This window comes from Branchiostoma floridae, chromosome 12, assembly GCF_000003815.2.
Source record: "Branchiostoma floridae strain S238N-H82 chromosome 12, Bfl_VNyyK, whole genome shotgun sequence".
NCBI lineage: Eukaryota > Metazoa > Chordata > Leptocardii > Amphioxiformes > Branchiostomatidae > Branchiostoma > Branchiostoma floridae.
In genome coordinates, this window is record NC_049990.1 from 11,810,985 (window position 1) to 11,837,577 (window position 26,593).

Here is a 26,593-nt window from a genome sequence, read left to right on the forward strand (position 1 = left end):
TACTTTAACAGTCCCCATACCTGCATGGCCTGTGTCAACTGTATTGAGTTTATTGTAGACATTACAAGTTTTACGGTAACAGTCCCCATACCCGCATGACCGTTGCATGTGTCAGCTGTAGATATAACTACTTTTATGGTAACAGTTCCAATGCCCTGTATAAACTGAAATGAAATAGAGCACTGTTCCCATAAGGGCATGGCCAATCACTATTCGCGAGATATTGAAATCAGCACCAAGGACAGCATCTGTTCATAACTATTACTCCGCACTGTTTTGTCTTACGTTTAATTCTAACAACTGGACCTTTTTGTGGAATATAATTGTTTCTTACCTTGAAACCTGATTTCCCTGCCCTCGTACCCCACCCCCGGAAGTTTACTGACCGTGACCTTTGACACATCATACACGTTACAGTAGAAAGGGCTGCCGCTGATTGGATGATCAGAGAAGTTCACGTCTATCCTATGCTGACCTGGAAATGAAAGAATCCTTCTAAGACAGATGCTTTTATACTTCCGGGTCATTGTCATGTGAAAAATAGATGATATGATACAATACATACTACATTGTTCAAGTAGTTATAAGTGACAGATAGGAAAAGGTACATTATGAAAATAATCAATATTTAATTTGGTGACCATTTGCCAAAAGTTAGGGACCTCTCTAGCAATGCAGCAATTGATATGTTAGAGCTGTTTTTGAAAAATCTTTCAAGCTACTTTTCGTTAGCGAAGTACTAAAAAGTATGCACAATAGAAATGCTACGCAATGGGTTTATCATAGAAACAATCAAGCTTATTTATTCTCAGACTAATCATCATCATCATAATATTAGACTAATAGTATGTTATGAACTCCATATATGAACATGAGCTACATATTATATACAAAGAAAGGAAATCAAACAAAAGTCGTTCCTGATCGTACCTACTTCTGTCGGGAGGTACTGAATGGCATACGTCCCGTCATACGTCGGGGCGATGGTGCAGGGCACTCTTCTACCGCTAGGGGCTGGGACGTGGTGAAGACAAAAATGTGTCAGTACACCAGCAACTTACCATATTAGGTATGAAACCATAATTTACCAATATGCATCCACCATACCTCATATATGTCCATAGGCTTTCAAGGGCATGTACAACTGGGATCTAGCTAACGGTTTAGTACCATATACCACTGTAACCAAGGTACCGGTCTAGTACAATTACGTCTTAACAATTTGACAATCTGTAAGATAAAAATATATTCTTACCGTTAATTGTGGCAGTAACGGTTCCTCTATGTTCACCGTTAGGATCTACTGTGAAGTGTGCCTGTCTGTTGATGGGCACGGACTGGATTCCTGAGCCAAAGGCGGTAACTCTCCCCGGATCAAGGACGTTAACTCGGAATGGGCTTCCTGAAGAATGACATACAGGATTTCAAAGATTTTCTACTTTCATAGAGAATTGTGTAAAAAAAAAGTGGAACGTCCATCAAGTTTTAATACATATTAAACACAAGACAATAGTATGAGAAGATGACTAGTTCCATCTCTTTAATATATATAATATGTAGGTAAAGAAGCAGTTTTAAGTATAAGGCCAATTTGGAAGGGCAAATACTTGACGAACATCTCATGCTATGGGCATGTCAGGACACGTAATTTGCGCAATATCTCGTATCTCACTAATAACTCCCGATACTTAGTGTTGTCTAAAGTGCGTTTGCGCAATCTTCTTCTTTCGGTAATGTTCAGCTGCCGAAGAATCGGAAATTACTGACATTCATGTATCGTGGCCATGCATGTATTGTATCTTTTAGTTGATATCCGCATTCCGACTACCAAGACACGCTTTATTCTCAAATATCTCCTCACCTTGTACGGGGATACCATTGAAGAGAACCTGTATATCGTGAGGACCTTGGATCTCTGGGAAGAACGTGACAGAGTAGACTCCTGTCTGTGACGGACTCCTGGCCACACTGGACGGAACCCGCCTTCCTGTAGTCGTCACATTCACGTCTATATTTCCCCTACCTGCACGGCTGGCGTCAACTATATGAGAACAGAGACGTTGGCATAAGATTCTCTTCTTTTACGGTCACATTTGCCGTTGGAAACTGAGCCCCGGCTGGGATCCGGATGTTTGCGGAATGAAAATTTAAGTATTTATCAAGGAATATACATATATTATGCTGATTATTAATTGTTATACGTTCTGCGTGTTTGTTGTCTTGTAGCCTGTAGTTTTCTATCCCCAAAACTTCCGAGGCGGGCCCCGGTTAGGAAAACTGACCCGCCGAAGCATTCGCAAGTTCCGAAAGGGCCTATGTTTTCAGTCTAATTCACAGACAAAACATACACACTTAAGCCATTAGGGTACTAGCTCTTATCTTCCAATGTCCGTTCAACCAACGGAAAGCAACACTCCCTGGCACTTTTGATCGATTGAAAGGACAGATGATTTGTTATTCGAAAGCTGTGATAAAAACAATCCAAAATCCTTTGGATTCTTTAACTCTATTGAAACACATTGTAATCATCAACAGTACACATAATAGGACAAGACACGTACCTTCAACCGTTGCTTCTTTTCCGACGACCAGACGATGCCTGTTTACGAGATGTACTTTTGTGACGTCAAACGCTTCAGATATGTACGGGCTTCCCACTGCTTCTGATCCGTCGTACGACACCTCTATCCGATGGGAACCTTTGGAAAGGCAAATTACGATTAAGACAACAACTGTTTTGGTGTAAACTAGGAAAATCGGTCAAAAGGAGGTGAGCTTCTTTTCTTTTTCTTAAACAAATAATTGCGCATATAACTTATAACCAACAGGTAGTCATACATACAATGCACCATTTAAAATCGATAAATAGGTTTATTTGATACACAATATCAGGAAATATTTACAATTGATTCGGTATCTTGGAATGAATAACTGATTGAAACCTTTGTACATCATTGTATTAGTCATGCCTGAAAGAAACATGCAGGCTCCACATGGTTTTGCTTACGATTGTCATCATCCCATTACCTGATCTGTGCGGTGTGTAACTACACTTGTACAGTCCCTGTTTCTCCTCCGTGACGTCACATGGTACCAGCTGGCCCTGGTCATCTACAGGTACGATAAGCGGCATTAGAAAGGCTCCTTCCCAGAGGCTTCGCCAAAAAAACAGCATTTTCAACCTTTGGTTTAGATTTCTCAGGACTTTGTTTTTACACTTACCAATAGTATTCAGGAAAAGTTGTGTAAACTGTGTACAAATCTCTGGATGCGTCTTACTCTAGATTAGAAGGCTGACTGTGTCTTACTTGAGTTTGGAATACTGAAGGTGTCTTGAATGAATGAATCATGAATGAATGTATCTTATTTAAGAATGGAGGGCCGACCGTGTCTTAGTTGAGACTGAAAGTCGATAAAGGTGTCTTGCTCTTGGAAGACTGGCTGTGTCTTCTTTTAGCTTAAACTGTGTCTTACGAATTAAGATAGCTTATTAAGCCTAGGTCAAAACCCACCGTACGCGTGTTGTCAACGCGCGAAAAAGTAGGCAAATTTTGGGATCCGTTACTGCTCGTACCGCCTCCGTACGAACTCCCATGGAATCCAACGGATTTGAGAGCACACAGACACACCGTAGTACCACAACGTCACAAATATATCAATTACGTCACCGATGTCAAGAGCAAATGATTGTTCCATACACAAAGGTCTATCATGAATGTCCCGTAGTGTTCTAGAACAGCATTTATATACATTGTTGTAGCGTCGCTGTGGAGCAGCAACCACAACACAACTACAAAGCTGAGATTGCCGTACGTGCAATTCCCAAGCGCCCCGTTGTGAAGCTAAACTCAACTCTCCATTTAACAAAATGGGTGTCCGAGACAGGATCGCATCAGCATACCTGACAGTAGTGAGTGCCCTGTCAGTGCTTAGGCCTGGCGGTGGCGGTGAGGCCAAACTCAGCATTGTTGTGCATGAGGGGAAGGTTGGACGACACAGCCAAGCCAAATATCTAGTGACAATTCGTCACGGTAAAGAGAAGAAGCACACGAAAAAGAGGAAATCAGACGGTCTGCTCTGGGACCATGTGGCTGAATTTTCCCACTGGACGCCAAAAGACCCGCTGATACTAAAACTCCGTAAGGCGAAGCGGTGCAAGGACGCGACCATCGCTAAGCTCTCCATCGATGTGGCAGCGGCTCTAGAGTCAGTGGACGGCTTACCGAACAGGTGGTGGTACGCGATAGAGCGACTCGACAAAAGTGGACGTCAGAAGGAAGAGGTCTTCCTACAGATCACTGTTACTGTCGACGGTCGACAGATGAAGAAAGGTACTACGTGGTGTAAGGCCTTCTGTTTCTGTCTCTTAACAGTCGAGTTTGTACTATGTTCACCCTCTTGAGGCCATAGAGAAGTCGATTTAGGTTAGGTTAGGAAAAAGACATACCATACTGACGTTACTGGGCAACTATGTGTATGTATATGTATATGTGGTACTATATTTTGGTCTTGTTTGATAAAACGTTTGTATCAAACGTTAACATGACATTACTTTACAAATAGTGGCAAAGTGTGTGTCGAAATACACGATTCGACCGAACCAGTGTTCGACGCTTCAAAGCACTAAAGGTTCCGTCTTCTATAGAACGTAAACGCAAAACGGGTGCCTTCCATACTTCGTCGAGTGAACAAAAAATATACAGTATACACATAACGTTAAGTACTGTATCATTTTATTCAGACCCTGCCAAGCCTACTGAGAAACCTGCCTCGACAGCAGCACAGACTACGCCGGAGCTGAAGGCCAGCTCACCACCGCCCGCGTCAACAACAGGCCCGGCGGCCAGCCAACCAGTTGTGGCCTCAGACGAAGCCAACAAGTCCTCTAGATCTGCCAAACGAGAGGACAAGGCAAGCCATGAGCGCCGTTCCTCAGTTTCACAGGAAGGAGAGGTTGGATCCGGCAGGTCAGACATCTCACCATCATGCGCAGCCGGCGACGTCAAGCCAGCGTCTTCAATCCCACCGTCCAGCCCACCTGCCTCATTCGACACACCGGACAAGGCTGGGACAAGTGGACATGGAGAGGGCGATGTCAAAGCGGGACCAGAGTGTCACGACTTTCGTGACAAAGACGGGGAAATCTCCGAAGTTCTAGTTCCCACTGCTGTGGACTACACTGGCAACACCGACTCCGGACGGGGTCATCAAGGTAAGAAGTCTCAAGAAGATCTGTAAATAAACATTTTATTGACTAACCTTTTCTTACATATACTTGTAGATCCTATGAAGTTCCTCTCGGGAAAATACAAGCCATTTGTGATGGGGCAAGTACTCATCAACTTAATGAAATGAAGTGATTTACTGCAGATTAAAACTTTTTCAAGAACAGCCAGTAGAAAGTAAACTTTCATTCTATTCAGGCCCAGCCAAGTCCGCACCCTTCAAGGAGACGGCTCTAGCGGCAGCTCCAGAGTTGCCAGTATCAGACATACATCAGGCGGGTCAGAAAGAAGCGGTGACCGTGTCTACGGACGTGGACAATGACTCCGGGCAAGGTAAGACGCGTTTCAGCCATTATGATTTAACTTACCCTTAAAGGTAAATACAGACCTTTTCCGTTAAGGAAAGTACTCATCAAATTGGTAGTAAGATTGTAAACTTCAGCCATTATAATAATAAAACTTTAATTCTATTCAATCCCAGCCGAGTCCGCTACCACCAAGGAAGAACAAGAGGTGCCAAAACCTCGGATGGATCCGAAGGACGCGTTGACGGAGATGTATCTGAAGAACCTGAAACGAATCTTAGCACAACGTGACTTTCCTCAACACTTGGTCTCCCGATATGCCTGGATGATTGAAGGTTTGTCCAAAGACACCGAGATGGACCGACCTGCTAACAGCGACACGAACACAGACGGTCCTGGTGAGGTAGCCTCTTCTACACAGGGAGGAGGAGTGGCTCTTACACCAGCCAATCCACGTAACAAGAATACAGACGACCCTGAGTTCGAGAAGATGATGCACGTGTGGTCCATCGAAGATCTGTTGGATAAGTTCACCAAGATGCGAAAGTCTGCAGATGAACTCCTCGCGTATGCCGAGTCCCTCCTAACCAAGCTCTCAGCCGCCGTGCCTCACGTTCTCGACTATCCGTTGATCAAGAACCTGCTCGCGCACGTGCCCGAGAGTACGTCTTACGATTTTCCCGATACTGAAGGTCTCAGCTTACAGGATCTCGAAGTCATTGAAGATAACCTGGCCAAGTTGTTGAAAGAAGAGAAGAATCGCGCAACGTACCTGAGAGAAAGGCTCATAGACGAACTTTGCTCCGTAGCAATGAACGAGGCTCCTCAAGTCCTGAGTAAAGAGGACTAAGTACTTACGACATTTAGAAAGGGAAGGGCTACAGCTCTGATGTATGATATGTCAACAGTTGTGACTTTATGCGTTTACCTGATGTATGATATGCCAACATTTTCTGAGTTTAGTTTTTAGAACCACTATGAACGTGTACTTTTTGTTATCAACATTTCGTTGAGGTTCGAATTGACAGATCACCCAACGAATTGAAACGAAACTTGTACTCAATGGCTATTGATTCTTGGTTAAAGAATCTTTGAATCTATCACGGCGACATGAATTTCTAAATCTACAAATCTTCCGCTACTAAGATATTATTGTTCATATTCCTCTCGTATTTCAGATGTCTTTAAGTAGAAGGGATTTAGAGAAGATTTCTTTTTTTACAACAAAAAGGGTTAATGGTTGGTAGCCATTTACATAACCGCATTGTATTAATTTACTTTACTGTACATGTATTTTGGAAAATGCTGTTTTTTCCTTTCGGCAAAGAAGAAATTCTTCGTGGAAGTGACGCATTACAATGCCATATATCTGAAGAGTCATTGCAGATTTTTAATTTTAATTTTGACGCTAGATTTGCTTCTGACAGGGTTGAGAATTCCGATGGCTTATTTCACTGTAGTCATTTTGGTGGATCTTTAGTAGTGCAATACACCGATGCCATAGTCCCTCCCACCTTCGTCAAACATAGAAATGCAAAGTAAAACACAAAAATGCAAATAGTGGAAGGACATGCAGCCATTCTCTCATTGGTCGAACCACTAATTGGCATGCTAATATTGGCTGAGCTGCTAATTGTGATGAACAGTGATGATCGGTCTATTGATCAGGTACACCATACTGTCGTGACAGTGAAAGAATGTATATGACCATCTTCATGTTGTTCAGGATTTGGTGACAACATTGAAAGCTGATTATATATGTTAATAAAGCTTTGAGTGTGTGTGTCAATTTCAATTTGCCTTGTCGTTACTTCACCCAGAAAGAGGAGAGAATTGTTCTTGCATGTCTGTGTCTCTATAGCCTTGTTCACAACCCCAGGGGTGCCTAATCATGTGCACAAATCGTATGAGATTCATACGAATCTTACGAAAAACGCACAAATCACTATGCGAAAGCATTTTTATAAAATACGCACGTACTTCAGAGATACGCACAGACGACGTACTTACACCTTGCACAACCGTGCGAGTGATGTGCGTCAATCAGAAAGACATGGCCTTCCAAAATAACGTACTGACAAGAAAAAACACGGACGGCGAGTTTTAACCTAGGCTTTAATGTGCCTTAATCTAAGAGTGAAATACTGGTCTTTGATGCTTATGAGATGAAGGCTGGCTGTGCCTTACTGGAGAGTGGAAGGCTTGGTGTGTCTTACTTGAGATAAGATGGCTGAATGTGTCTTACTTGATGTGTCTTATCTAAGAGTAGATGGCTGGCTGTGTCTCAGTTGAGATTGAAAGTCGATGAAGGTGTCTTGTACCTTATTTTAGCTTGAGATGGCTTAAGCCTTGTTCACAACCCGCCGTATGTGTAACTGCGTTCTCTCTACGCGCAAAAACGTGGGCAAATTTTGGGATCCGTAACTGCTAAGCTTAAGTACCGCCTCCGTACTAAATCCTACGGAATGCAACGAATTTGGAACACGCAGACACACCGTAGTACCACGACGTCACAAATATTTTGTCACAGGTGTCAAGAGTAAATGATTGTTCCATACACAAAGGTCCCTCGTGAATGTCCCGTAGTGTTCTAGAACAGCTTTACATTGTTGTAGCGTCGCTGTGGAGCAGCAACCACAACACAACCACAAAGCTGAGGATGCCGTACGTGCAATTCTCAAGCGCCCCGTTGTGAAGCTTATTAATTCAACGCTCCATTTAACAAAATGGGTGTCCGAGACAGGATCGCATCAGCGTACATGACAGTAGTGTGGCCGTATCAGTTCTCAGGACTGGCGGTGGAGGTGAGGCCAAACTGAGCGTTTTTGTGCATGAGGGGAAGGTTGGTCGGCACAGCCAAGCCAAATATCTAGTGACAATTCGTCACGGTAAAGAGAAGAAGCAGACGAAAAAGAGAAAATCAGACGGTCTGCTCTGGGACCAAGCTGTGGAATTTCCCCACTTGTCGCCAAAAGACCCGCTGATACTAAAACTCCGTAAGGCGAAGCGGTGCAAGGACGCGGCCATCGCTAAGCTCTCCATCGATGTGGTAGCCGCTCTGGAGTCCGTGGATGGCTTACCAAACCGGTGGTGGTACGCGATAGAGCGACTCGACAAAAGTGGTCGTCAGAAGGAAGAGGTGTTCCTGCAGATCACGGTTACGGTCGACGGTCGGGAGGTGAAGAAAGGTACTACGTGTTGTCTGTTTCTGAACAGTGGAGTTTGTACTATGTTCCCCCTCTTGCAGTCATAGAGTAGCCGCTTTTGGTCTATCCGTTAGGAAAGAAGACATACAAAACCGACGTCTTAATGGACAACTAAAGCAACTGTATGTGTATGTGGAATCATATTTTTGTTCTTGTTTAAAAAAAACGTTTTTATCAAACGCTAAGATGACATTACTAATAGTGGCAAAGTGTGTGTCGAAATACACAGTTCGACCGAACCAGTGTTCGACGCTTCAAAGCACTAAAGGTTCCGTCTTCTATAGAACATAAACGCAAAACGGGTGCCTTCCATACTTCGTCTAGTGAACATGAAATACTTAGTACGCAGTATACACATAACGTTACTGTATCATTTTATTCAGACCCTGCCAAGCCTGCAGAGGAGCCTGCCTCGACAGCAGCGCAACAGAAGTCACAGACTACGCAGGAGCTGAAGGCCAACTTACCGCCGTCCGCATCAACAACAGGCCCGGCGGACAGCCAACCAGCTGCGGCTTCAACCTCAGACACATCCGATGAGCCTACCACTAAACGAGAGGACAAGCCAAGCCATGAGCGCCGTTCCTCAGTTTCACAGGACGGAGAGGTTGGAACCGGAAGATCAAACAGGAGAGCCATCTCACCATCATGCGCAGCAGGCGACGTCATGCGAGCGTCTTCACCCCCACCGTCCAGCCCGCCTGCCTCATTCGACACATCGGACAAGCCTGGGACAAGTGGACATGGAGAGGGCGATGTCAAGAAAGGCCCAGGGTGTCACCACTTTCGTGACAAGGATGGAGAAGTCTCCGAAGTTCACACTGCTGCGGACTGCCACACGTGCACGGGCAACATCGACCACGGACGTGGTCAAGGTAAGAACTCTCAAGTTGTTTGTACTGTAAACAAACCTTTCTTTGCACATATATGTACGTGTACATCCTCTCAGGGGAAAATACAAACCCTTTGTGATAGGGCAAGTACTCATCAACATAATGTACTGAAATGATTTACTGCATATCAAAACATTTTCAAGAACAGCCAGTAGAAAGTGAACTTTCATTATATTCAGACCCAGCGAAGTCCGCACCCTTCAAGGAAACGTCTACAGCGGCAGCACAAGAGGTGCCAGTATCAGGTATACATCAGAAAGAAATGGTGACTTTGTCTACGGACGTGGACAATGACTCCGAACGTCGTCAAGGTAAGACGCGTTTCAGTCAGAATGATTTAACTTACCCCTAAACATAAGTACATGCCTTTTCTGATAAGAAAAGTACTCAGAAAATTGGTACTACTGGTAATAACATTGTAAAGATCAGCCACTATAATAATAAAACTTTGATTCTTTCCAAACCCAGCCAAGTCCACCTCCCCCAAGAAGACGATGGAGCAAGAGATGCCAGAAACTCTGGTGGATCCGAAGGACGCGTTGACTGAGATGTATCTAAAGAACCTGAAACGAATCTTAGCACAACGTGACTTTCCTCAATACTTGGTCCCCCGATATGCCTGGATGATTGAAGGTATGTCCAAGGACACCGAATCAGAGCGACCTGCTACCAGCGACACGGACACAGACGGTCCCGGCGAGTCAGCATCTTCTACACAGGGAGGAGGAGTGTCTCTTACACCAGACAACACACATCCCCGTAACAAAGGCACAGACGACCCAGAGTTCGAAAAGATGATGCACGCGTGGTCAATCGAAGATCTGTGGGATAAGTTCACCAAGATGCGAAAGTCTGCGGATGAACTCCTCGCGTACGCTGAGTCCCTCCGGTCCAAGCTCTCAGCCGCCGTGCCTCACGTGCTCGCCTACCCGGTGATCAAGAAACTGCTCGCGCACGTGCCCGAGCGTACGTCCTACGATTTACCCGATACTGAAGGCCTCAGCTTACAGGATCTCGAAGCCATTGAAGATAACCTGGCCAAATCATTGAAAGAAGAGAAGAGTCGCGCAACGTACCTGAGAGAAAGGCTCATAGACGAACTTTGCTCCGTAGCAATGAACGAGGCTCCTCAAGTCCTGAGTAAAGAGGACTAAGTACTTACGACATTTAAAATTAAAAGGGAAGGGCTACAGCTCTGATGTATGATATGTCAACAGTTGTGACTTTATGCGTTTACCTGATTTGATGGTTTCATTTTCTGAGTTTAGTTTTTAGAACCACTATGAACACGTGTTGTTTTTGTTGTCAACATTTCTTAAGGCGCGAACTGACCGATCACCCACTAAATTGAAACGAAACTTGTACTTCTTGCTCGGCTGTTGAATCCTTAACGGCTACATGACTTTCTAAAAGTACAAATCTTCCTCTACTAGGAAGCTACTGTTCATATTCCTCCTCTATTTCAGTTGTACATTAAGTATTGCCGATTTAGAGAAAATGTCTTTTTCTACAACAAAAAGGATTAGTGGTTGGTAGCCAGTTACATATTAGCCGCATTGACTATATTTTGGAAAATGTTGGTGTTTTCCCTCGCGTCTAAGAAGACCTTGATAGAGGCGAAGCATTATTATGCCACATATCACGAGTAATGACATTTTTTTTTTCATTTTCAATTTGAAGTTAGTTTTGCATCTTACAAGTTTGAGTGTTCTAGTAGCTTCCTCTACTGCAGTCATTTGGGTGGATCTCTACGAGCAGTGCAATAGACTGATATGCCATAGTCCCTCACACATTTGTCAAACGTAGAAATGCAAAGAAAACACAAAAATGCAAATAGTTGACGGACATGCAGCCATTCTGTCATTGGTCGAACTTCTAATTGTCATGCTATCATTGGCTGAGCTGCCAATTGTGATAGACAGTGATGATCGGTCTATTGATCAGGCACACTATACTGTACGTGGCAGTGAAATAATGTATGGCCTTGTAAATATATGCTGTTTGGGATTTGGTGACAACATTGAAAGCTGATAATATATGTTAATAAAGCTTTGTGTGTCTGCCAATTTCGACTTGCCTTGTGATTACTTCGAGAAAGAGGCTAGGGAAGAATTGTTGTTTGATTGTCTGTAGCCTTGGGTCACAACCCCAGTGGTACCTAAGCATGTGGACGAAGCTTATAAGACTCGTATGAATTTCATGAAAAACGCACGAATCACTATGCGAAAACGTACGAATCTTATTTGATACGCACGTACTGTATACGCACGGACCACGTACTTACACCTTTCGCAACCGTCCGAGTGACGTGCGTCAATCAGGACGTGCCCTTCCAAAAAAGTACTGACAAGAAAAAACGAGTTGTGACCTAGGCTTTAATGCGCCTTACTTTAAGAGTGAAACACTTGTCTTTAATACTTATGAGATGAAGGCTGGATGTGTCTTACTTGAGAGTGGGAGGCTTGATGCGTCTTACTTGAGATAAGATGGCTGAATGTGTCTTACTTGATATTTTGACATCCACCCCTCCCCTGCCGAGCCCTGCCCGAGCCGTGTCCACGCTGAAGTTGGTGACATGACCGACAGGAACGATCCCCAGCCCCGCCCCGGACACCGCGACACTGGTGGGGTCCGACACGTCGATCTTAAACGGACTCCCTGTGGAAAACATGACAGGCTCACTTAATGTATTAGATTGAATATACTTACGTATAATTGCACGACAGTTGTACACGGTACAATGTATGGCAACTGTGTATATATGATAAAGCCATAAGTACAACTGTTACAATAAAGGTCAAGTCTATTCCAAGGTCTATGACTACAGGAATATGGATATGAATGGTATATTGACACAATGTAAATAAGTTTCAGTTAAATTCGTATTGGCCTAGGTACGAAGTACCAGTGGGCCTATTTTCTTGAAGAAAATCAAAATGTCTGTTTAGAACGTGTTAACGGCTTAGTACATTTTGCCAATTCCTACCATTGATATATATTTAATGTTTATAATACATGGCTTTATCAAAGCGTGCTTGCCTACCATTAGTTCATAAATAGGCCCATCACTTTACGACGTACATTCAAGATACAAGTACATGTAGTGCGTTTAAATGTTTTATTTGACCATACCTTTTAGTGGCGTCTCGTTGAACTTGACAAAGATGAAGTGTTTGACAGCAATTTTGGGCGTGAAGGCGATGGTGTAGTGGGACACGTCGTCTTTCTCAACGCTACAGGGCACGTCCGTGTTCTCTGCTTCTACACGGGCCTGTAGTGAGCCGTCCCCGGCCGTACCAGTGTCAACTGTGGAGGGAAATAAAGGCTATGGTATGGTGGACAAGTCGTCTTTCTCTACACTACGTATATACAGGGCATGTCTGTGTTCTTTGCCTCTACACGGGCCTGTATTGACAACCGTCTCCTGCCGTCTCATTAGTATCAACTATGGTGGGAAATATACATTACTACGTCGATAAAAGTGATAGCGTAGCGTAGAGGGACACGTTAACTTTTTTCTACACTTCAGGGTACGTTTGGTTTCTAGGCCTATGCACAGGCCAAGTGTCGACTATGGTGGGAAATAAACATTGACTCGTTAGTGATGGCGGTGGCGCAGTATGGTGGGGTAGGTTTCTTTTCTATACGTCGCAGAAGTCGACTTTATTGTTGTTGTTTTTTTTACAACTACAACTACATTGAGTCCCTCACCTTGCATCCTCGCAGGTTGCCCGAGTTTGGCCTGATATGTCGTATTCCGTACATTGATTCTTTCGACGTCATAGGCGGAAATACCGAAAGGACTTCCGGCCACCTCGTTCCCTTCAAACAGAACTTTTATCTGGTATTCACCTAAAAAGAACAAATGGAAGGTTTATATTCCATAGTCGAAACAAACACCCAAGCTAACTAGCATAGCAGGCAGACAAATCTGCAGTATATCATGGTACCGGTTGACACGATAGTACTAGCAGTACATTCAAGTTTTCTTGCAATCGCTGAAAACGCCAGCTTCATATTCTTAAAACATTAATTTTAGGTTGAAGGTACCTACCTATGGCATCAGGTACAAACTCTCCGATAAAGTCACCTCCATGTTTGTCTTCCAGCTTACAAGATACAGGGACGTGTCCTGGTCCTAATAAGGCACAACGGTAACAAAAAAGGTAAACGTTGTGCCATTCTTTCTTTCGTCATCCTTACAAAAGGAATTACATAACGCTTCAACGTTCAAGCAAAGGCAAAACTTCATCTACAACTACAAGGTTCGCCCTATGGTACAACTCCTTTCGAACGAATCCTATGTTTAGTATAGCAAATACTAGTACAGCGTTTTGCACTCACGTGACTATGACGTAGGCATTGTCCGCCATTTGGGATGGTTAAACCTTGAAGTGAACTTGTGGATGTACTTTTTAATGTGTAATTGCATTTGTCTATGTGCTACATACCACAATGCATATTGATAGATCTGACTCCTTCATATCCAATCAATCAGCATATCCACAGTGACGTCACGTGAGAACACCTTATAAGGCATATTTTACTAGTACGTACCCGTGACGGCACACTGCACCGTGCCCTTCCCCCCGCCCTGCGTGTGCACGAAGAACCGGTAGGGGGTGTTGAGCTGAACTCTTTTCCTCCCATCTCCGGTCACGGACACTCGGTCAGGGTTCAAGATGTTGCAGGCAAACGGAGTCCCTTTCAGAGGGAAACAAATACAGTTACCATTTTCACTTACAAGTGTTCTCATATGAGATATCATCTATGATAAATGAGTGTTTTATGATCATGATATGTAGATTATTAGAATGCATTCTTCAGGCGTTGTTATCTGTATACTTAAATTGGCTAGCGTCTAATTTTTCAAAATGATAATTACTAAGGAAGCTACTGTTAACAGTTTTGTATTGCACCGAAAAATACAGCTAAATATCCGATATCCATTGATATTGCATTACAAAGTCAAATTTTACCATATCATAACCGTTATATGTATATATATATATATACGTATATATATTATGTATGATATGTTCATCTCTTACCTGGAATGTCCACTCCGTTGTAAGTAACCCTAACGTCGTGTTCGCCGACCGATTCGGGTCTGAATGTCACGGCGTACCGTTCAGCTGCCATTTTCCGGACAGTGCTCTTCACATGTGATGCTCCCCCATCTGTGGTCACGTGACATTTCAGGTCACCTTCTCCCGCTCCTTCCGTATTTACTACATGACAAACGAGACATCAAAACCGGAAGGTCGGTTCAGTACCGTCAAAATTTGATAGGAGGCCCATTAACAAAATTGCCCTTTGTTTTGCCTACCCTTATCCACCGACAGTATCATAAAGATAGATCCACAGCTTCTTGAGTCATCCACAAAGATACACACAGACACACAAACATAATTGAAAGCATCACATTGGTATTAAAAACGTACACAAAGTAACAGCCATTATAACAACGACGATAATGCATGATTGTTCCAATATCTATATTTGTTTGTGTTCTTTTCAAATTTTATCTTTTACGTCGAATATAGAGTTAATCAAGATAAATTTGCATTTTAATGCTTGCCAAATTCCATATCTCTCCAATGAATGATATTGGAATAATTCGTCTCTTAAGATTTGCAGAGACAAATCTCGAAACCTGAAAAAACAGTAGTTACTAAGCATGCTAAGGCGCTAATTAAACACTACATAATGATTATGCAAAAGAAAAGATTATGGTGACAATAAGACTAATTGTCATATATTAGCCATAATAAAAGTGATGCGGTAACCGTAATGTCATATCACCAGAAATAATCGTGCAGTAGTCCCAATATAGAGCGGACCAACATGACCCAAGCATTCACCCCAATAACTCTCTATTCTTCCTGCGCTCCTTTTTGGTTATGTATATTTTAGTCGCTATTCATTATTTATACGGTTATACCGATTCATAAAGGGAGGACGCTTGCGGGCATCTCTGAATGAGTGATAATGCACGCAGATTAATCATGTGTAAAATGTGGGGATGTCTTCACCGAGCGGAGGAGCGTGTGCTAAATAGTCAACCTGAAGGTGATAATTGGTGCGCACCTGTCGATAGAAAGCTTGGTGGGGGCGCACAATTTGTGCACACCTGTCAATGGAAAGCTAGGTGGGGGTACACAATGTGTGCACCTATCAATAGAAAGCTAGGTGGGGGTACGCAATGTGTGCACCTGTCAATTGAAAGCTAGGTGGAGGTGCACAATGTGTGCACCTATCAATAGAAAGCTAGGTGGGGTGCACAATGTGTGCACCTGTCAATAGAAAGCTAGGTGGGGTGCACAATGTGGAAGTTACAGATCGGCATATCTGATAAAACACATTTCATTGGAAAATCGCAGGTAGTGCTGTCGACATGACTCGGATAGAATTTTAAAACGCCAATGAACGTTGAATATTCCACCAAACCAGACAGAATCCTTTGTAGCGACATAGAACATTGTTTTGAGGATCGCCCATTTACAAGTTTTTACAGATTAATGTTCAGGATCAAGTCCGGACCTGCATGAACCTTATCCTCTAAAGCTGAACCGGACCTGTACCTGAATTTTCTGTACCGTCACCCATCCCTAAGATACAGATAGATAAATCTATACATACATGCATACACACATACATACATACATACATACATACATACATACATACAAACATACATACGTATATACATCATGATTATGTATTTGGAGATGATAAATGATAACTTATACGTACCAGTGAACTCCAACATTTCACCTGGTCTACCAGTCGTCTCCAGATCCTCAATCGAAATCTTACTGGAGTCATACGATTGGACCACGAAGGGGCTACCGGGAACCTCCACACCTCCAAACAGTACCTGAACATGGTGCCTCCCTACGAACAGACGTTTTTATAGTGTCAACCATCATGAACTCAAATTGTCAAAACTTGAAGTAAAAAGCAAAGAATGTACATGGGTCCCCGCTTTGCATCACAAAGGACAATAACTTTTCCCATGGTATTATTGTCTTAACATATAGAACTATAACATGATTTACATTTGAGTGACATTTGCATAGAAGTCGATCCTTAGGAGATCTTAGGAGTTAGTAAAATGACATGTTCAACCATTATTTTCTAGTTAGCTGTACTTGTGTTGAATTGTTCTGCCAGGACATTCTAGCGACGCTTAAAAAGAGTGATGGATGTCACTCGAAACGTCCGGAAATGAATTTCCGTTTTTTATCTAGTGGTAGGGATTGAATTGTATTTGAATATTGTTTACCTGGATGGGTAAGCTTCATTAACTGATCAATAATATCTAATTTGTTGATATCGTAGGACAAGAAAAGCATGTACTGTAAGTGTAACCATATTCTTATACTACAGCATAAGTCGTTACGTTAAAAAATATACAATTGGAAAAGTGTTACAAGAAACTAAACAGTATGGTACTCTGTTGTTTACAGTTTGCTAATGACCTTCAGAGTTTTACTATCTTAATTAACATTCATAGTGGTGCATTTTGTCTATGTTGTCTGTGATTTTCCACATCCAAATAATGAATTATAACCCTATATATGAACCCTTCCAATAACGTATTCCAAAAATAAGGTACAGGTATTTAAAAGCATAAAACTGCACAATGGAAGCAGACAATGAAAATGAGCACGCCTGAAGAAATGTATTCTAGATTATGACAAATTTATGGATGCCTTTTTGTTTGTGACCAGTGTGTGGACAAATTGCAGGAAGCCCTAAATAAAAAATGTAGCTCAAAGGGATTGTCCAAAATGACCCCTGGGATGATTAATTGACAATCAATACTATTAAAAAAGAATAAGAGAAATTCCATTACACATACCAGCTCTTCTTGACAATGTCATAAATCTAGGTGATTCCCACTAACAATAATATGTAACAAGTTGTGTTTACTCAAGAACGTTAGTAGTCATTTTTTAAAACCTTTTTTTTTTATTTAGTCTCCCACGATATTTGTTCACTATATGTCTTTATTGAGTAACGTCATTTTGAATCAACTCTGTAGTTTAATTCTTTCGGTTAACTTTACATTTTCCATTACCTTAAACTAGATAAAGTCAAATCTTGGAAACTAACTGGATGTATATTTCAAATGTAGTGCACTGTAAAAACTAGTTCCTGATATCAGTATATTTATCATATCTATCATTTTCATGTGGAATTTATCACCTTCGACTATGTGCTAGCGACAAACTTGTTGCAAAATCATCTCTTAACATAGCTGCCTCATATATTATTATAAACGAATGCACAGATACTGTTAAATTTTATCAAGGTTCGAATTTGCATTGGTGTTAGTTTCTTTTTTGCCTTATCAGCTAGTTATACATGCATTTGATGAGACCAATACTAATTTCAAATTTTAATTGGCTCTACTTAGTACTTACCGACATCTGACGGTGTCCAGTGTGCCCTAACTTCATGCCGTTCGTTCTCCACTCGGCACGGTATCACACTTCCGAACGGGTCTGATATAAGATAGTTGAAAAGTAAACATTTTCTCATAACTTTAAACGGTGCAATTTAAAATATTACATAGTGTAAAGGCGTCAGCTACATCATGAAATATTATGGGAACCAATATCAAAATGTCACGTAGTTCACACTTCCATGGACAGCACAAATATGCTTTTGGACCAATCATCCATCATCTAGTTGGGGGACGGGATAGACTTCCGATAACCTTTGACCCATTAAGAAGTCACGTGTTCTAGATGTGACTTCTGTCAGCTGAAGAAGGTTGCAGTACTGTAGAATAGCAATAGCTGGAGGCAAACGTTTACATTAAACTTTTGTTTTGAATCGAGTAAATGCAATTTAGAATCCATCTTCCAGCTTATGTTTAGATAAGCTTCTGTTATACAAAACTATAAAATGATGAAATTTGCGAAATTGTTTTTTCTGACCTGTGATGATGAAGGTGGTGTTGCCCTCCCCCGCGTCACGTGTGGTGACCGTGAAGTTGGTCAGGCGGCCTGCCGTGGCCACGCGGGGCTGGTGCTTGATGGGCGTCACACGGCTCGGGTCGATCACATTGCAGCGGAACGGACATCCTAGGAGGAGAGAGGGGAACTGTTGTCATTATCACCTATCTCGCTATATCATACTTGAATTCATTTATCATGACAAATACTAGTATACAATACATAATTTTCAACGTCATCACATTTAAACTTGTATTCACTGTAACCATCAGTATCAGTACTCTTATTTATGACCGACATTTATGATCTGCAACGTCATCATTGTCATTATCAGCATAAACTATTATCTATCTTATCATCATTATCAGTCCCTTACCCATGTCATATCAAATATGTCAACATAGGCATTTTTGTTATCGTCGTTATTACTAGTTTCGCCATCACCACGATGGCCGTGGCAAACATTGCTGTTGCTGCCACTGCCACTCTTGATCATCGTCATATTATCAACAATGTCAGGATCGTCATTGTAAACACATAGATAAATTTATCGTCATCATCTTATTTTGGTTTGGCTATGAGAACCATATAGGCAAAGATTCCCAACTATAGCTAGAGGCGAAATCATCATAATCATCATCATCGAAAGTGTCATCCGATCTCCATTAAGATCGTTATCTTGAACATCATCAACAGAGACCATTCTTTGGCTGTCACATTTTGGTCACTTAAACATTCACGTCTTAACTATCAGTGAATTGTCACAACAAAGGGAACCCTCTTAAGGTACTGACCCAAAAAATTATATAGCTTCATGAAAAATACATGAAAAGTGTCTGGACATTAATATCCTTCTCTGATCAAAATGGACAAGGGCGTCGAAACAAAAAAAAGCGCTAAGTAAACTACCATGAACTGACAACAACGTCGTTAGAGGCGTGGACCACCCATACAATCGTTTACTAAGTGATATTTCAGCAACAGATTGCAAACTGTATCTGTTATTGTCAATGGTATCAATTTTCAAACATACACAAACGAGTATGTAATCAAGTTCTCATGTTGCATGAAGTCACGGCGGGGTTCTTGACCTTGGCGTGATGCGTGTTCCATGATTTATCACCTGTTATCACGTAGACACAAAACAGACCGCATAGTTTCTTTGTAATTTTAGGTGCTCGGACAGTTATAAAGTGGCCAGCAGTCATCACAACGTCTTGGCTGGATATAATAGTAATCATAATGTAATGTTTAAGAGATTTTTCATACGTCAAACTGTACTGTATCTGTTGAGTCATACTATCATTACTGCCAAAGAGACGCATAATAAAAGCTACTACCGATATTTTGAAGTCAATGAGAGAAAATACTCAGGAATCGGGTAAATTCCATTCAAAATGTACATTTTGTACGATGAAATTAAAGGTTAAGCTTATTTGGAATTTCGCAAAATAGTCGAGGAAATATCCCACGTGCGAGTGCATAGATGTGAATTAATATTCAAAAAACAGATTTCCGTGATATGAACTAATGAAGACACTTAACACCCCACGAGCGTAATTACTCAAGGTTTATTAATGTATATGAAAACCTAAAGAATTCATATTTTAGCTGGGATGGATTGCATTACATAGATTTCAACAGGAATTGATATATGTTTAGCCCAACCACCGACATTAACAAATACCACAGACTTACGTCAAGATACGCACCAGCGAATGGCAACAGGCTCCAAACTGTAATAGCCATCTGTATTGTGAGTCGTAATTACAAATGACTCTAATTATGCCACTAGGCAAAGAAGAGGTGTTGTTTGGCTATCAATCAAATTTGTAGTCACCTACCTAGATGAACTAAAAGCACCCGTCTCAGCATGAGTCGTCCGTTCTCTCTGCCTCACCAACATAACGATGAAAAACCAACCCTACGTTGTTCGCGGACGTCACAATGTACTCTAACCCACACGGAATTCTCTCCCAAGGGGGAGGGGGGCAAAGTGACTTTCCCTGTACCATGCCACGGAATCCAGCCACATCATAATGGTATAAATTCTGAGGTCAGAAGGATTTTGATTGAGGATCTAGAACCTAAAGTAAGGTCATGTGCTCAGTGAATAACCTGCCGTATAGTTATTAATAAACCATAACAGTTTCATTTGATCGGAGCATTACTGTAAATCTAATGTAACTAATGCATTCATACATGGTTTATTATTTCTTCACAGCATATAGAATGCCATTGTATTGTTGAACCTTTCGTAGCTATGTGACAATAAAAAGTTTAAAGCTGAAGTTTAAGAGATCTGATGCCATTAAATCATATGTTAGCAATAATTGCATACCGTATTCAGCAAGCATCCAAACTCTAGTGCAGATATTATACAGCTGAATTGTGGCACTCTCTGAAGTTTTTTTTTCTGTCTGAGAATAAAACATTCAGGACTTTGTGGGCACTGTGGCTTTTATAAAGGTTGTTTATTTGCCTTTGGTTATTTTGTACATAACTAGTAAATACAATAACCGAATATGGTAATGATAATAACAACTGTGCAAGGCAAGCTTGAAATCTCATATGTTGGTCACCCAACGAACTAATGTTGCAGCAGAAATCAAATAAACCGAATTAAGTATATTGTATTCAGAAACATATTACATAGGGAAAATATCAGGTCAGATAGTGAAACCAAACATACATAAGTGAACTCATGATAGATATAATGGTTGTAACAAAAGTTAAGTATCACGAAAAAAAAACGTAACACAAAATGACAGTAAACCATATTTGTTAAATTTACAAAACAACATGGTTATGATTAAAAATTATGAAAAACTACACATTACTTTATAAAAAAATTGATATGAGATATAAAATGCGCATGCAACGTAGTCACACTAGAATTAAAACTAGTGCGTAAAACAACTAAGTTTACAGAAAAATTGTTAAGCAAGGAAACGAAAACAGTTCTAATTCTAAACGTTATGAGTAATAACCCCCTCCCAAAGATTGTCATAATATATTATGTAATGGTCCAAAGCTCACCTGGGACAGTGTCATTTTCGAAAGTGACTGTGACGTCATGAGGCCCCGCCCTCTCCGGGATGAATGACACGTTGAGCTTGTTGGGTTCAATGGAGGACAGTTTCCATTTGACCGGGCGGCCATGGTTCAGGATCTTAATCTGTACATCACCTGCTCCGGCCTGGGACACATCAACTGCAACAACAATACATTTAAACTTTTCGTATAATTTCCTAGACTATTCGTATAATTTCAACAATACAGTGTAACGTTTGCAGATGATCTGACTTTTGACAAACTCGGGCATCTACAAAAGTGGCAACTTAACAGGTTTATCCTCTTTCTCCAACGTATTGTGTGTAAAATCATTGAAGAAAAAAAAACAGATATATTTTTGTTGTTATAGTTAGGTTTTCAAAATCCATTTTATCAGTGTGACAAAGAAGGCAGACTTAACCCCTTCTTGTACACAAAAACGTAAAGAGATAGAGGTAGTAGATAGATGTTGAGAAAGAAATGGAGAAAAATGGGACAATACTTAACTCCCTTGGGGTGAAGCTACATATCGTTTTAAATTTATTTTAGCTTTAGTGATACATTTAATTACTACTATGATTCGTACAATACATGACGCACATTATAACATGTAAATCATGCAAATATGATTCTTTTACCTCTTCAGAAAAGTTTACATGATGAGAAATTTATCATCTTCGTAACTTGGTGACAGACAGGCAATAAAAAAAATTACATACTCTGGAAAAGACATTGCTGCCCGACCACCCCATCGTCCACACCGTGAATTACCACAGCTCTGGGATCATACACCTGGATGGTAGCTGGGCAGCCCTCTATCGACTCTCCGTTGTACTGCACATCAACTTCATGGTCACCTGGAGTTTGAAAGAAAAGTCAACCAAATGTAAAAGCTCCTAGTAGTAGCATTTTAGAAGCGGACACAATTCTCGTTTATTTTTCTTTATGAATGGGGTCTAAGTCGTATCATTGGTAATGGCAATGGCAAAGGCAATGGCAATGGCAACGGCAATGGCAGGGAAAACAAACCTTAAAATTTGCAAATGCACGAAAAATTACAGGAGCTTTTAGATGCTTTATGTACGTAAGAGCACGTATTTCTTATTTCTAGATGTTTAGAAGGCTTAAGAACGGCACGTTACCTGCTTCAAATGGTGTGAACTCGCAGACGTAGTTTCCTCCGGACACGTTAGTGATGTTGGGCACGGTGGCTCCACTGGGACCTTCGTACAAAATTAGACATGACAAACGTTAGGACTATTTTGACCAATCATTCAGTCATCAGTACATGTGCAGGTGAGGCTATCAAACTGTATCCGTTATTAGCCTACGGGCATGAACTTGCAAATAAACTTTCTCTCATATTTACGTTTTCCCAACGGAGAAAACATATTGTTTTCGCTGACATGTTCTTTCTCCCCCATAAAGGTTGGGAAAGGCTGGGCTGTACACAAGGCCTTGCCACTAAGCTTCTTCGTTCTTCAGCCAATCAGAAATTGTGTGCAAGTAGCTTGACACAAGGCCAGAGGGAAAACACTCTGGGTTTTTTTCAAATAGGTAAGAGGACTTTACCTGTTATCGTAACCTTGATGTCACCGCCACTGCAGCCTTTGATCTTGAAGGTTGACCTTGACCCTGCACGACATCTCTGTAAGCCCTTCCCGTGGGCAGATATGGCACTGGTGTTCCCCACTTCGATTTGAAACGGGGACTCTGAAGGACAACAATATCAAATTTAGATTCTTTACTGAACAAGAATATCTGATACCTCCATAATTTTGGATATTCCTAGAAAACAAACGCTATCAGTTCCATTTCACTCGTACGCTCCAATTTTGGCACATCCCTTTCTTTGGGTTGCTGACTTCTCAAACTCAACCTTTGCATCCTACCAGTCCCCTGTTACAAATCAGCCTGGAAACAAACTTGGACCCGGGCCATTGGAAACGAACGTGAACACACATTACGCAGGCAAACAAGCTGCAGAAGAAATTCAAATGCTGCAACCTTTGTATTCTGCCAGTCACCGGTTACAACTCAGCCTGTGAACAAACTTGGACCCGAGCCATTGGGAACAAACGTGAACACACTTCACGCAAGCAAAAAGACAAAAATTGAAGGTTTTAAAGGTCTTTAAAGAGCAATAAAATCTTCCAAAATCACCTGCAATCTCATCTCCGTTGTAGTTGACAAAAACTTTGTGCATCCCAACGACTTCCGGTGAGAAGCTCACGCGATATTTGCCGAGACCTTCGTTGCGCACGCGACTTGCGATCCGCCCCTTGGGAGAGATCACCACCACGGAGAGGTCACCCTCCCCTGCCTCCCGTGTGTTGACTGCAAAACAAACATCATGTCTGGTCACTCTGGTCACGTTTCTTCTGTCATTAATGTTTTACACATACACAGTTTGTTTCTATATTTGCCTTATACATAGTATACAGTGCACATCATAATAATTTCATATCTATGATACTCTTAACAATCAATATTGCAATTTTTAAGAAGTTCATTGAAACAGTTATCTTATTTTCACAATTCGGAAACTGTACTTGGTCAGTTTAATGATATGTCGACAACATTACTACATGTATATGGGCATAGTAAAAAAACAATAAGCCGTTTACAACTAATACTATATGTATATGTATCGTATTCATGTTGACTAATATGAGATTTAAGGGAGTACGTAGCATTTAGCCGAAAACCCGTTGTCTCTTAGAAACTATCATAAGCAACAATCAATTACAGATAACTTGAAATCACGAAAAGTAAGAACACAGAATGAATGAAATACATTTTGTGATGCTTGTGAGTATGAAAGTCTTTTGTTGACATTTAGGCAAATGATCGCTACCAGTGATTATAGCTCAGCATTAAAGGAAACTATCGTGAAAACGTGCAAAGTTAACGAAAATTTCTTTCTGCATACAGAATCCGATTGGTTGAACTACAACGTACAGTCAGTGAAAATCATTACAGAAATATCTACTTGTCTTATATAGTGAGATATAGTAGTGTACGTCTTGCGCTGTGGCTAAAAGTAGTACAAAGCCGACATAATAGATATAGCGATACATAAATCAAAACTGAAGTACTAGACAATGAGGAATGGTGTATGCAACGTACACCTGAAATTTGTAGACAAGTTGCAGCCTTAAAATGAAATATTCTTAGCGTTTCTGCAAACGAAAAAATTGCAGACGACATTTCGCTCAAAGGATGACGCGTAGCCAAGGGTAACGGCTCTTACCTTCATAATTTCACCATAAAATCACGCCCAAATATCCGCCGTGATATTTATAGAGCTCTCTCGGGATTCCAACTTACTTTCAGCCGAGTGAAAACGAAACGGCTACCGACATGTCTCACGTTCGTACGAGGAGCTGAAGCAACGTCCGTTTGCAGCGAGGAAGACATCGAAATGTTAGGAAAATGCGGAGCACCAGGGTTTTCTGACAACCTTTCATGAAAGGGTTTCCCCGTCAATATGACACGGGAGTGACAAACGAGACCGCTGACCTTTAAGTGTAAACAATGGTTTTGTTTAGCGGAAAATATCGGTAAACCGAGCAGACAATAGACCGTGATTCATAGTGGGTGGAGCTACCCTGCTATTCTTGGATACGACGTCTATATTAGGATCATAATTGACAGGTACCGGGTGATCAGATTAAAGATGTGTTTTACGTTCATTGTGTATGTCTTAAAGTAGGACGGAAGATATTAATAAATGCCTGTATAGCACATGCGCATTGAATTAATACAAGATAGTCCGCACATGTATACACATACGTGTATGTCAATTGCTTTCGAGTTTAAACTGAGAGGGAATTGTGTAACGTTAATTTCAAAATATAACGGTTATAACGGCATGCTGCAATTCAAAATTGGTACGTGCTATCCCCCCTAGCGAATCAACTCTGGTTTGCTACTAAGGGTGTGTACAGCTCAACGTATCGTCTTGGTAGGACTGTATGGCAAAGGTCGTTGCTATGGTAACGGCTTGTAGGATACTCATTTGTTTGTAACTGCATACCTTCCTAGAAACCGCAAGAGGCGAAGAGATAGTAATATACATTTATCGCTCTGTATATCAAATGAACAATATTTTGGGAAAAATGATTAGATGAAATGGAAGTATATAATATCATATTGTCAGTGACTGGTCGCGCGAGGAAAAGCATAACGCTATGCACAATATGCAATTTTGTGGCATATTTAAGATTTAATACAGTCTATATGCACGTGTACAGTCTAGTTAGTGCGTTAGGTACATCGTTAGGTACGAATTGTACGGGGGGGGGGGGAATTGTACGGGGGGGGGGGGGGGTCTTACCGTTTTTGGTCGTTTTAATGTGAATATCCGTTATTCTCACCAAATAGATGATTTTATCGTATGATATTCCAGTAGTGCCGCTGAGATGTCAAAAATTTTCTTTCATTCTCTTTTTTTTGCAAGTGTGCTGATGTTTGTCTTAATCTGAACTATGAACCCTACAAATGCCATGTGTAGCTAAAGCCAGAAGAGCCGCATGAATTAGCAAAGTGATCTAATTTGACCTGACACATTTGGAGTTCAACACTTGGCTGCGGCCCTCACCTCCAAAGGTACACAACCTTCCCAGAATTCCCGGCTGGGTGTCGAACACCTTCACCTTGCGGGGATCGTACACATTGCAGGTGAACTTCTTTCCCGGAACCGCGTTTCCGTCGATCCGGATTGATACAAGCCAGCTTCCTGGAAAATAGTTTTCGTACATAAGAGGTATTCCAGTATTGCACATTTGCACTCACGTGACTATGACGTAAGTATTGTCCGCCATGTTGGATGATTAAACCTCGAAAGTGTCAAGTAAATTTGATTTGTACATTTCATCTGCGTCACGTGATTCAATTGTGACATCAGTGTATGTAACTTTATATATGCTATCTTTCTGT

General features: G+C 41.4%; 1 protein-coding gene across 1 annotated transcript in view; it reads right to left on the reverse strand.

Annotated features, from left to right (window-relative positions):
* The window catches only part of LOC118427524 (filamin-C-like), a 38,351-nt gene that overhangs the window by 7,321 nt on the left and 4,437 nt on the right, over positions 1-26,593 (reverse strand). The window contains exons 4-24 of the mRNA XM_035837361.1: positions 26,256-26,393; positions 23,816-23,989; positions 23,225-23,365; positions 22,795-22,875; positions 22,372-22,509; positions 21,638-21,811; positions 18,581-18,727; positions 18,062-18,142; positions 16,386-16,526; positions 14,681-14,860; positions 14,187-14,333; positions 13,684-13,767; positions 13,341-13,481; positions 12,762-12,935; positions 12,135-12,287; positions 3,028-3,111; positions 2,562-2,699; positions 1,862-2,041; positions 1,256-1,402; positions 931-1,014; positions 335-475 (exon numbers count right to left, since the gene is read on the reverse strand). Of these exons, the coding sequence (XP_035693254.1) occupies positions 335-475; positions 931-1,014; positions 1,256-1,402; positions 1,862-2,041; positions 2,562-2,699; positions 3,028-3,111; positions 12,135-12,287; positions 12,762-12,935; positions 13,341-13,481; positions 13,684-13,767; positions 14,187-14,333; positions 14,681-14,860; positions 16,386-16,526; positions 18,062-18,142; positions 18,581-18,727; positions 21,638-21,811; positions 22,372-22,509; positions 22,795-22,875; positions 23,225-23,365; positions 23,816-23,989; positions 26,256-26,393 (2,868 nt within the window). The remainder of the gene's footprint in view (positions 1-334; positions 476-930; positions 1,015-1,255; positions 1,403-1,861; positions 2,042-2,561; positions 2,700-3,027; positions 3,112-12,134; positions 12,288-12,761; positions 12,936-13,340; positions 13,482-13,683; positions 13,768-14,186; positions 14,334-14,680; positions 14,861-16,385; positions 16,527-18,061; positions 18,143-18,580; positions 18,728-21,637; positions 21,812-22,371; positions 22,510-22,794; positions 22,876-23,224; positions 23,366-23,815; positions 23,990-26,255; positions 26,394-26,593) is intronic.